This window comes from Papio anubis, chromosome 3 (genome assembly GCF_008728515.1).
Source record: "Papio anubis isolate 15944 chromosome 3, Panubis1.0, whole genome shotgun sequence".
NCBI classification, from domain to species: Eukaryota; Metazoa; Chordata; class Mammalia; order Primates; family Cercopithecidae; genus Papio; species Papio anubis.
This window is the reverse complement of record NC_044978.1, coordinates 178,046,961-178,059,202: the sequence shown is the minus strand read 5'-3', so window position 1 is coordinate 178,059,202 and position 12,242 is coordinate 178,046,961. Positions and strand designations below refer to the sequence as shown.

Here is a 12,242-nt window from a genome sequence, read left to right as displayed (position 1 = left end):
TGTTTATATTTCACTTGAAACACAACTGATCAACTTGTTCTCTGAGAAAGTATTTAATGCAACCAGTGATGGAACTCTTGAAATAGCAATACACAGTTATTGGTTTGTGAAAGGTTTTGTCATGCAGTTTACAAAAGGTGCGAGTAGATGCCACCACAAATGGGGTGCCCTTAGGACTCATTTAGGAATACGTACTGTACTGCTCGTCTTATGGCTAGGTCATGTTTCATAGTAAAGGTTTTGAAGGCATAAGATTAATTGTAAATGCTAAAATCCTACAAAATAAACTGCTGTTGTATTCCTCAAACAGCCATTTCCCTCTTGTTTCTGCAGTTCTGCCCCACTGTCTCTACCACCTGTCCATCCAGGAACCTTCCTCTGTTTGGCCTTGTCATGCCTTTAGGATTCCACTGTCATGGGGCTGCCTCTAAGACAACCCCTGCAGACACCTTTCCCTCTACCCTCTGCCCCCGACCTCTTCTGAGCTTCCCCATAATCTCCCCAACACCATGCAACCCACCAGCGTTGGGCCCTATTTGCCTTGTTCATCATTCTGTTATCCAGAACGTGGCACACAGCAGGTGCTCAAGAGTTGTTTACTGAAGGAAAGACAAAGGCAAGAATGTCCAGCTTCAGGCTCTGCTCAAAAAGCCAATCAGCTTCTCCACTCGGAAGAGCAGGTCAAGGAGGGCCATGGGCATAGACTCCCCTCTTTCCCTTCTCTCCCCAGAAAGGAGACTCCTCTTTTTCTGAGTGAAATTCCCTGCTTCTAAATTTATTTTTGGTACCACCTGCAAAGCCACTCATTGAGTGTTGGAGGGGGGAAGGGTTATCAGCCAGTCACCTCTTAGTATGAAATATTATATTCAATGCTCAGTCCCACCAGCTAGCAGAGACTTTTTGATGAAATGGGAGGCTGGAGAGAGAGAAGACTGGATGCATGGGCACTTGGGGAGTGTGTGGGGTGCTGCATAGCCAGAAGGCGGGGCTGGGACACTGTGAAGGCCAAGCAGGGGGTGGCAAAAGATGAGGAGCTCAAGGGGGCAGAATAGGATCCAGAAAGAATGTGGGAAAGGCTGAGGTGGAGGCTGAGAATGGGTGCAGAAAGGAAGGTGGGATGGGATGGATGGAAATCCCAAAGACAGGAAAGAGAAAACCTAGGGGACACCACCTGGGAGCAGCCTACCTGCCTGTATCTTTTGTGCAGCAGCTTCAGGGGAGCTGTGGCCAGGGGCTATGAGTATGGAGCCAGAACTATGAAGCCAGGCAGTCCTGGGTTACCTCCATACTCTCTGTGTCATGTTTTCTCATCAGTGCAATGGCTGGCTTATTGCTATTAATGTTTCTGCTTGAATTTTGCTTCTGCACCACTTTGCAGGGCCTGGAAGTCTCCCCCTAGCAGTCTCTCTTAATCAACAGGACAGAGCCTTGCTGCCCAGAACCCAGTCTTGCAAACCCCTGCTTTCCAGACAGCCAGGCAGAACCAGCCTCTGTGTTTTCTCACCTCTTTACCCTGCTCCTGTGATCTGACCTTGCCTGGACCTAAGCAGAGAAAGGGGACAGGAAGAGGGCGAGTTACCTACCCCTTCCGGAGCACTTGCATACTGTGATGGGTGGCTAACCTTTGAGTCTCACCTGAGACGAGACTTTCACCTCCCTGCAAGGTGGGTCGATTACTTCTGCATCACTGCTGGGAAGGCTGAGACACAGAGGCACAGCCACTGGCCCAAGGACACTCAGCTGGCTGGGGGCTCAGCTGAGTGCCACATGTGAAGATCCTGACTTTTAGATACAAACTGGAGACACTGCTTTTGCTTTCTTTCCAGGTTGATTTGGATCCTCAGCTCTGTCCATGCCCCAGGCATCTTGGGGCCACTGCTGACCTTCCATTCAGGAGCACAGTGAGTTCAATCCTACTGCCCCCAAAGCACTTAGTCTGGTTCCAGCATCTGATGCAGAGATGTAAATGGTCCCATCCACCACTCCTGTACATAGGGATGCACACTATGAGGTGAGGATGCCCCAAGCTATGCTGATGGCACATGGGAGGTTCGAGAGGAGCTTTGAGATAGAACCATGACCTCAGGCTGCAGGGGTGGGGAAGGAGGAGGGGGGAGTTGTGTAGAAAACATGACACATTCATCCCTGAAGGCCTCAGCAGGGATGATAATCCCTACTTTAGAAGAATCCCCATCTGCTCCCTCCAGCCAACCCATGTTAGGCCCTGAGAGACGGGCCCCTGAAGCAATGCCAGTGAATTTAGTTTTCAAGGCTGTAAGGCTCCTGTTGGCATCAGCCGCAATTGATGGTCAAGTCCACTGAGCATTATTGGTCTGAGCCCTAGGCTCGTGGTTCTTAAACTTTGTTGGGCATCCCATCCCCAGAATTCTGATCCAGAACACAGGAGCCCAGGCTTGCTGAAGCAGGACCAGGCCTGACCTCTGATTTTTACCAGGTCCCCCCAGGTAATTCTGGTAAGGCCAGAGTTAGAGAGCCATTGACTTGGTGCCTTGCTACTCAAAGTGTGGTCCACAGACCAGTAGCATCAGCCACCTGGGAGCTTTGCAGACTCTGGAATTTGCAGAGTCTAGTCCCATCTCAGACTTACTAAGTCAGTTTGAGAAGATGCCTAGAAGATCTGTGTGCACATAAAGGAAATTTTGAGAAGCCTGACATAGCCGATAGATGAGTAAATGCTTAGTGGATTATCAAGTATTAAGCTCTGCTTGCTAGAAATGAGTGTGCACTCTCATTTCATCCCCATGAACACCCTGCAAGGGAGGGGCCTTTTCCCCATTTTACAGAAAATTACATTGAGGCTCAGAGAGGTGGGTGACTTCTGAAGCCACACGTTCATAGGTGAGGGAGGTGGGGTTGGAACTCCGGGACCCTATGCTCATCCTCATGGCGGCTCTGTCCTCCTCACACGGGGATATGAACAGCAATGACTTCCGATGTGAACACTTTAAATAACTTTGATTCAACTTACCACGGCAGTACACGGACCAGAAATTTACACAGATGTTCATCCACCAGGATTGAAACAAGAGAAGGTTTCTAGCCAATACTAATGTCCAACTCAGCAAGAGCCAACCCCCACCCCCGCACCATTTCCCAGTGCCTCAAACTTTCCACTGAGAGTCCCTGTAAAGGATTCATAGCAGGCTTACCGTGTTCATCCAGCAAGATGTTATCTGGCTTGATGTCTCTGTAAAAGAAAACAAAGAAGCTGGCAATGTGGTTCCTGAGCCCACAGATGAGTACATCCACAAGCGCCACATCAGGACAAATGCTGGCAACACCCAGGCTGCTCACCTCTCCCTGACCTGAGGCCTCAGACAGGGAGCGTGACAGTAATTGGTAAGATAATGGGATGCCTGTGTTCTTATCGCCTCTTCTCTTTCCTGGAAGTGCAAGTAGATTGTTTGAATATTTTTTTCCTGAATATTCTTAATTTTTAGCCTCTCAGCTCCATCTGTAATGGTAACAGCAGTGATTGCTCACTGAGCATGTGATCAGTGTCAGCAAGGGGAGGCACCTGCCCACCCTGAGGTAGCTGAGCCATCCCACCAGGGCTCCCTGCAGGTGTCATGGAATCCATTTGAGCTCAATGAGGGTTTGGAAGTTGTCGTGGTCAGAGATGGGCAAACTACGGCTCTTGGCCAAATCCAGCCCTGGGCCAGTTTTTGTATGGCCTGGGAGCTAAGAATCACTTTAACATCTTTAAAGCAGTGTAAAAACAAAACAACATACACACACACACACACACACACACACATGCACACACAGAAGAACATGCAACAGAGATTAACGTGGTCGTCAAAGCCTCAAGTGTTGATTATCTGGCCCTTTATGGAGAAAGTTTCCTGACCTCTTTTAAGGGTAACATAGTGACACACATGGGGCAAAATCTGGGCTGAGGAGTTTCTGGAAAGTTGTGCTCTACATCACCATTAGAACAAAAGGCCTCTCAATTCCAAGTGAAACATTTTGAAGGCTGAGGCTTTGCTTTCTTTACGTCTACATGCCTGTACCTAGCACAGTGCCTGATACAGTGGTAGACACATGTGAAACACTACTAAGTATAAGGATGGAAGAATGAAAGTGAGAGAAGAACAACTTCAGCCCCAGCTTACTTATTATTGACGTGTACACACTTGGTGAAGCTCTGCATTAAAACCATAGATTTTACAAATGCATAAATTTTCACTCATTTATAACAAATGTCAAATCTACTGAGACTAATGATAGCTTTCTTCAAAATAAAGAGCAACTGCTCCTGAGTTTATCAAATATTAACTCTACCCGAAAACACACTGTGGTAATTGGTAGTAATGCAATGCAATGCCTATGGGTTTGGGGATGAAAGAAGCACTTAACCTATACATTTAAATTTTTATTTTCATTGTGACTTTTCAACCCATGAGTACTGAGGAACACTGAGTATGTGGGCCCCTGCTGCTGAGGTCACAAAGCCTCCACTGTGAACAAAGAGATTACTGCAGAGACACACATGGAGCCACATGGGAGGGATGAACTTGGTAACTTATAAAACTAAAACAAAAGGCAGAAGGCCTAGAGTCAAGTGCTTGTGAATGAAGTCAGCAAATGCTTGGTCCCTGCCCAGGGTGGCTCCCAGCAGGATTTCTCAACAAAAGATGAGAAAAGAGAAAAGAAAATACATGTCAAGAATGAAAACACAGCAGCAAATGCTCAAGCTTTATCTCTTAAGGTATCACCGGGACTGAGATGATTTAATGTGTGGTGTGGGGACCAGGGAGGATGTGGCTGTGGCCCAGGGAATGTGAGCTACAAAATGCCTACAAGGGCCACAGCCTAAAGATAGAGTTAGAGTCAGGACACAGGTGAGGCGAGGGTGGGATGACAGACCCAAGAAGATGTGATCTGGTGTACTGGGTTGAATGGTGTCCCTCCAAAATTCATGTCCACCCAGAACCTCAGAATGGGACCCTATATGGAAATGGAGTCTTTGCAGAGGCAATTACTTAAGGATCTCGAGATGAATTATCTTGGATTTAGGGAGGACTCTAAAGACTCGTGTCTTTATAGGAGCAAAGTAGGTGGAGGGATTTGGATGCAGACACAGGAGAGAAGAAGGCCATGGGGAGATGAAAGCAGAGACTGGAGTGATGCAGCCATAAACCAGGAATGCCTGGAGTCACCCAGAGCTGGAACAGGCCAGGAGCGGATTCCCTCCTGAACCTCCAGAATAAGCACAGCCATGACTCCACTTTGATTTTGGACTTCTGACCAGAATCATGAGAGAATAAATTTGTACTGTTTTAAGCCACTAATTTTGCAGTAATTTGCTGTGGCAGTCCCAGGAAGCTAACACAACTGGCACGGTGGAAGGAGAGCTGATAGAGGGGAGGGCAAACCTCAAAGGGCAGCTAGGGCCCCACTAACCACAGCATGGCCTTGGACAAGCCCAGTGCCTGGCCACGCCCCCACATCCACATTGCACCGGCTCACAGTGTCTCATATCCTGAGAACAGAATGGGGCACAGATGTGCCCAGCTTGGTCCCTAGACCCCACAGAGCCAAGGAAAGGGGCTGTTCTGTTTGGGACAGTTCAGTCCATGAGCTGGACAGTCTGGGTTCCAACTCCAGCCTCATTTTTGACTATCTGCATGATCCCTGCCTCTGCCTCAGTTTCCTTTGCCATGTGGATTAAATACCTGATACATAACACACATTGCTTCTGTGCTGGCTCTTAGCACAGAGTTGAATCTCAAGCATTTACGGGGTGTCCCCTTTGTGGTCATGAAGGACATGTCGTGAACAAGACAGACCCAGCCGAATGGAGCTTGCATTCTAGGAGGAAACGCAGGCCAGAAGGCACAGGAATCAACGGCAGGATTGTAAACTGGGGCAGGTGAAGAAGGCAAATCAGAGTCTAGAAAAAAGACTAATAGAGGGACCCTAGTTTTGGTAGATGCTCAGGAAGACCTTTAAGAAGAGGTGACATTGGGTTGACAACTGAATGGCAAGAAAAGGTGAGCTGTGCACCACCTAATGAGCGAATTCTCATTTTGCAGATGAGGAAGTAGGAGGATGAGAACATAAATGATCTGTCCTGTGATGTGGTTCTAGCCATGGAAGCTGAAAAAGGTGACGGGTGTCACCCTGTTAATTCAGTTATGTCAGGGCAAAGTTGGTGGGATGGCAGTCCCGGGATTATATTACATTGTATGACTCTGTCTTGGCAGACTGGAGTGAGAGCTCAAGACATGAGCTGCCATGTGGGAGTCAGCCACATGGCGGGGAATGTAGGTGTCCCTGGGAGGAAGAGTGACCACTGGTCTATGTGTAGCAAGAGAACGGGACCTCAGTTCCGCAGCCACAAGAGCTGAATCTGCCAACAACCACAAGAGCCTGGGAGAGGACCCCACAGCGTGTTCCAGAAAGGAGTGCAGCCTGGGCATGTGGATTGTTGTTTTGTGAGACCCTATGCAGACAATCCAGTTAAGCCCACCTGGACTCCTGGGCCATGGAAATGGAGGGAAAATAAATGTGAGTTATTTTAAGCTGTTAAATTAGTGGTAATTAGCTGCACAGCAATATAAAATTAATTCTCTAGCTATATGATCTTGGGCCACTTACTCTGAGCCTCATTTTCCTCATTTGGGAAATGGGAACACAGCAGCAGCCATCTCACTGTTGCTGAGTGTACAATGACATTTGTTCAGTGCTTCACACCATCCCAGTGCAGTGTGGAAGAAGTGCTGAAATAAGTCACAGTGATGGGACTGTCATTGCTCTTTCAAAAGCAGCTGGGGAGAACTCAGAGACAGACTGGCAGATTCTTGAGCCTTTAGCAAATTAGGTCTCTTTCAAAGGAGACTTGCTGGACAGACGCCTGCAAAGCTGCGTGGAGGAGACGGAGAATCTCAATCACTTGAGATTTAATAAGAATAGCATTTTATGGGGAAAGCATCTTAGCAGAGCCTTTAGTTTAGCCAGTTTCAGGACCGTTTCCTCCAGCTCTATTTTTCACATCGATCATATCTCAGCTCCAGCGCGTCATCCTGTTGAAAATGGGTTTGAACGTTCAGAAAGGGTATTAGGAGCATTGCGTGGATGGGAAGGAGGTGACGATGTTTTCTGAGGACAGGCCCATAATTTCAGAGCTGGGCAAAATGACACTTTGATGGAAAGTATGCATGCAGAGCTATAAAACCCAGCGCTGCTCTTGAATTATTCCCCAGCCCTCAAATAAAACAAAGCATAAAATGTCAGCTGGGCTATTTTAAAAAACAGCATAGAAATGGCTCTGATCCAGAGGTACCCATGCCCAGACTGCCAAGCAGGGCCACCAGGATGTTTCTGCATGTGTCTTTTGGCAGGGGGCTTCTCAATATTCTATGCTGGCAATCTTAAGCAGCAGTAAAGAGAAATACAAAAACCTGGAGGGGAAAGCTAAACTAAGTGAAGTAAAAATCTGTGGCTATTTTATCACTAGTGAAGGGAACATGCTATCCATATTCATGCGAGAGGGAAAGGGAGGTAGTAAAGGACAGAGAAGAGAGACTTGAGATCCAGTCCTGAGTCTGCCTCTTGCTGACCATGCAGACAGGAGCACACTGCCCTGGGTGAATGATAGGGTTTGGATCTGTGTCCCCACCCAAATCTCATGTCAAATTGTAATCCCCAGTGTTGGAGGTGGGGCCTGGTGGGAGGTGACTGGATCATGGGGGTGGTTTCTCCTGAATGGTTTCGCACCATCCCCTTGGTGCTATTGTCATGACAGTGAGTTGTGGCTGTTTAACAGTGTGTAGCACCTCCCCCAATGTCTCTCTTGTTCCTGCTCCCGTCATGTAAGATGTGCCTGCTTCCACTTTGCCTTCTGCCATGATCATAAGTTTCCTGAGGCCTCCCCAGAATCCAAGCAGATGCTGCCATGCTTCCTGTACTGTCTTCAGAACCATAAGTCGATGAAACCTCTTTTCTTTATAAACAACCCAGTCTCCTGTATTTATAACAATGTGAGAATGGACTAAGACAATGAACATTAGCTTCCTCACCTATAAGTTGGGTACTAATGCCCTCTCTACGGCTACAGTGAGGATTGGATGAGATGGTTCTTACGACAGCAACCAGCACAGGGCCAGGCACATGGAAAGGCACAATTGTTAATAATAACAGAGTCGGGCAAAGACATTTCAGTAGGAGGCTGAGCCAACAGAACAGGCACTGGGGAAGGATGACCAAAGGCATTTATTGGGGGTTGGGGAGGAATGGGAGGGCTTCACCTTGGCTGTTGACCTCTGCCTTAGCCAGCTTGAATGGGACTTTGCACCCATCCATCAGCAAGCTGATGTGGGATAGGATGCTAAGGAACTTGGTTCTCAAGTTTTAGAATCTCTCACTGTATTGGCATGGATCATTCTCCTAGAAACTGAGTGACAATTAAGAAATGACAACACATCAGCTCTACTCATTAAATATCACTTCTTTCACCCTTCTGTCTCCTGCTTCTTGTGGAGGTGGGGACCATGTACAAACAGCAGCCCCCAACACGATGCTTCAGTGTTAACAGCAGTACTGACAGTATTAACAGCTAAACTTTATTGAGTGTTGGTCGTATGTCAGGGACAATCTGAAGTGTGCTATGTGGATTTAGCCACGTGCAGTGTAGATACTTGTTACCACGTGCTGGGGAGGCACTCCATATGTCACCATCTTGACACGACTCTTAGAGACAGGTATTGCTACTCCTATTTTACTGATAAAGAGAGAACTATTTCAGAGGGTCAGTGATGTGTCTGGTTCCTCCTTGTGATTTATCAAAGGTCAAACACTGGTAGAGATAAGACCTACTCTCACGTTGGTCTCTAGATCAATGTTCTCTCTCTGTGGGTGGGGAAATGAAAAAAAATAAATGAGCGTTCCCAGAATTCTAAAGTAGGCAGTAATAATCTGAGGAACATGCTTATAATAAAGATCTGATTTGATTTTTAAATTAATTAATTATTATTTTTTGAGATGGAGTCTTGCTTTGTCACCCAGGCTGGAGTGCAGTGGCGTGATCTTGGCTCACTGCAACCTCTGCTTTCTGAATTCCAGTGATTCTCGTGCCTCAGCTTCCCAAGTAGCTGGGATTACAGGCATGTGCCACCACATCTGATTAATTTTTGTATTTTTAATAGAGACAGGGTATCACCATGCTGGCCAAGCTGGTCTCAAACTCCTGACTTCAAGTGATCCACCCGCCTTGGCCTTCCAAAGTGCTGGGATTACAGGCGTGAGCCACTGTGCTTGTTCTGATTTGATTTTTAAAAATTATGTTATTCACATTTCAGGAAACTTTTCATTTATTACACGATCCACATGCAAGGTTGCATTTCTTTTTTAACATGACTCAAATGTCCTTACAAAGCACAAATCTCATCCTGTCCCTTCTTTACATAAATCCTCCAAATGGCCGTGGTGCCTATGGTGCTGGGGCCAGACTCCAGATTTGATGTTTCAATATAATCTCAGAGATGAAAAGTGAACACTGAGATGTACTTGTCAGCTTTAAAATCTGACAACTAAGGTCATTAATGATAACCGCCAAGTGCTGCCATCGTATGTGCATGAGAGGGGAGGCAGAGGGAGCCATTCTAGCTCAGAAGAGTCACAAAGACACAATTTTAGATGGAAGCACAGTTGTCACGTGTCCCGGGCCCATTCGTGGTCATGTGTTTAGAAAGCACTGATCCAATGGCCAGACTCCAAAGGCCTTCAGGCATTTCCTTATCTGGCCACTAGGCTTGGCCCTCTGCGCCCTGTGGCCCAGCCAGGCCAGGTGCTCCGGGTGCCTCAGTCTTTCCCTGGCCTTATCTCTGGATGGCACATCCTCTTCCCTACTGAACTCTGACCCAGGTTTTAGGACACAGCTCAGCTGCAATCTCCTCCTGGGATACTGTCGAGGGTTGAAGAATGTCTCTGCAAAATTCATGTCACCCAGCTACCTGATAATGTGATCTTATTTAGAAATAGTGTCTTTGCAAGAAAGTGTGTGTCTATATGTGCCAGCAAATAGTGTCTTTGCCAGAAAACTATTACTTTGCTAGTAAGGTAGTTCTGTCTTGCATATAAGTTAAGAGGAAGTTGTCCTGGATTAGGCTGAACCCTAAATCCAGGGACTGGTGCCCTTATAAGAAGAGAGAAAAGAGACACAGGTAGACACAGAAGAGAAGGCCACATAGAGGAGAGACACAGAGGAGAAGGACAGAGGTAGCATGTGGAGTGATGCATCTAACAGCCCATGGCATAGCACGGATTGCCCAAGACCACTGGAAACTGGGAGAGAGGCGGGGGACTTCTCTCTGAGCCTCCAGGAGAACCAACTGTACCCACACCTTGATTTTGGACTTCTGGCCTCCCCTCCTGAACTGCAAACAAATACACTTCTGTTGATTAAAGCCACCCAGTCTGTGCTACTTAAAGACCTCCTCTGGCCCCCTGCACCTCACTGCTTTCCTATGTCCTGGTACTGATGGTACAGCTTGACGTTGTCCATTTACTCCCTGCTGTCAAGAGACCAGGTACACACAGAGGAGAAGGCCACGTGAAGACAGACGCAGAGGGACCAGGGGAGCACCAGCCCTCTGAGTGGGGCCAGGCCACTATTCAGAAAAGGGTTACTGAAAATATGAAAAAATGAAAGACCTTACATAAGGGCTGAACATGGCCTCCTCCAACTTTGAAGCTTGTGAAGCTCCCAGGGTCCTCAACCCTCTGGGACCTTGACTTCACCTTGACAAATGGGGCAGGAAGCACCAATGTGAAAGGGGAAATTTTGCAGCTCCTGTAGATGCAGCCTCTGCCCAAACTGCCCATTGCAATTGGGATGGCTGTGGCCAGCAGAGCTGAGCCCCACTGAGTGTGTCTTCTCTGCCAATGACTGTCCCAGGCACTTGGCATGTGCTCCTCGTGTAATCCTCACAACTACCCATATCGGGGACTCACCACTGCAGTAACAATCACTACAAATGGAGTGACTCCAAACAACTCACATTCATTCTCTCACAGTTCTGGAGGGTGGAAGTTTAAAGTGAACCTCAGGGGCTAAGTCAACAGAGGAGCTCTATTCTTTGCCTTCTTAGGTTCTGGAGGCTGCCCAGGTTCCCTGACTGCCAGCACCTCCTTGAGGCACTCCCACCTCTGCTCCTGCAGCTGTATCTCCTACTGCTTTTCTGACTCTACCACCTGCTTGTTGGCAAGAGCCTTGTGACTCCACTGGGCCCACCTGGATAATCCAGGAGAATCTTCCTACATGGTGATCCTCACCTAAATCACACCTGCAAAGTTCCTTTTGCCCTGTAAGGTGACACAGGCACAGGTTATGAGGATTAGGATGTGGCATCTTTGGGGGGACATTTTCAGTCTACTGCACAGCCCTTCCAGGCAGTGTGATGGATTGCTGTTCCACCAAATTTCTATGTGGAGGTCCCTATTCCCAGTGTTTCTGAATGCAACCATATCTGGAGACAGGGTCTTTCAAGAGGTGATTAAGGTAAAGTGAGGACATTAGAGTGGACTCAAATCCAATCTGACTGGTGTCTTTGCAAGAAGAGGACAGTAGTATTCATGGAGAGACATTAGGGGCCTGTGTGAAGAGGAACAGCCTTGTGAAGAGCAGCAAGAAGGCGGCCATCTGCAACCCAAGGAGTGAGGCCTCAGAGGAAACCGACCCTGCTGGCACCCTTATCCTGGACTTCCAGCTTCCAAAACTGTGAGAAGATTAATTTCTGTTGTTTAAGCTGCCCAGCTTGTGGTATTTTGTATGGCAGCTTTAGCAGACAATCACAGGTAGGCAGTTTTGTTACCCCTATTTTACTGTACAGTGAAACCAAGGTGAGAGGAGTCGTTACAGAGTCCGTGTGTGGGACAGCCCGGATACACCAGTTAGAGATCCATCATTTAATTTGAAGGCATGGAAGCAATTTTTAAAATGTACACACAGCCTAATAATGTAGTTCTGTCTTATATCTATTGTAAAACCCCATGCTGCTACTCAAATCATTTTATTCTTGCTTCGTCCTTTGGGAGAGAAAATGAATCCAGTCAAGTCATGCTTGGGGGTTGTTGATTTTTTTTTTTTAATCCTGCAAAGAACAAACATCAGCCTGGTTGACAATGATTAATTCAGTTCAAAAGCTGTGCCACTCCACGGGGGCCTGGATGTTAACTCGGCTACTAAGGCAATTGCATTCAGCTAATTATTCCCAAGT

The 12,242-nt window shown here is 47.3% G+C and overlaps 1 protein-coding gene and 1 long non-coding RNA gene across 5 annotated transcripts in view; one reads left to right on the top strand and one right to left on the bottom strand.

Annotated features, from left to right (window-relative positions):
* Nucleotides 1-12,242, bottom strand: part of STK32B (serine/threonine kinase 32B) — a 412,340-nt gene that overhangs the window by 86,948 nt on the left and 313,150 nt on the right. For all 3 annotated transcript variants that reach the window (XM_003898462.5, XM_009206514.4, XM_017958564.3), the window contains one exon: nucleotides 3,171-3,208. In XM_003898462.5, the coding sequence (XP_003898511.1) occupies nucleotides 3,171-3,208 (38 nt within the window). The remainder of the gene's footprint in view (nucleotides 1-3,170; nucleotides 3,209-12,242) is intronic.
* Nucleotides 4,458-6,347, top strand: LOC103884197. 2 transcript variants are annotated; one of them, XR_646707.4, is made up of 3 exons: nucleotides 4,458-4,732; nucleotides 6,060-6,132; nucleotides 6,231-6,347. It is a non-coding gene; the product is annotated as an uncharacterized LOC103884197 (long non-coding RNA). The 2 variants fall into 2 exon arrangements; XR_001902316.3 differs by lacking the exons at nucleotides 6,060-6,132; nucleotides 6,231-6,347 and adding an exon at nucleotides 5,071-5,307 and having other exon boundaries at nucleotides 4,464-4,732.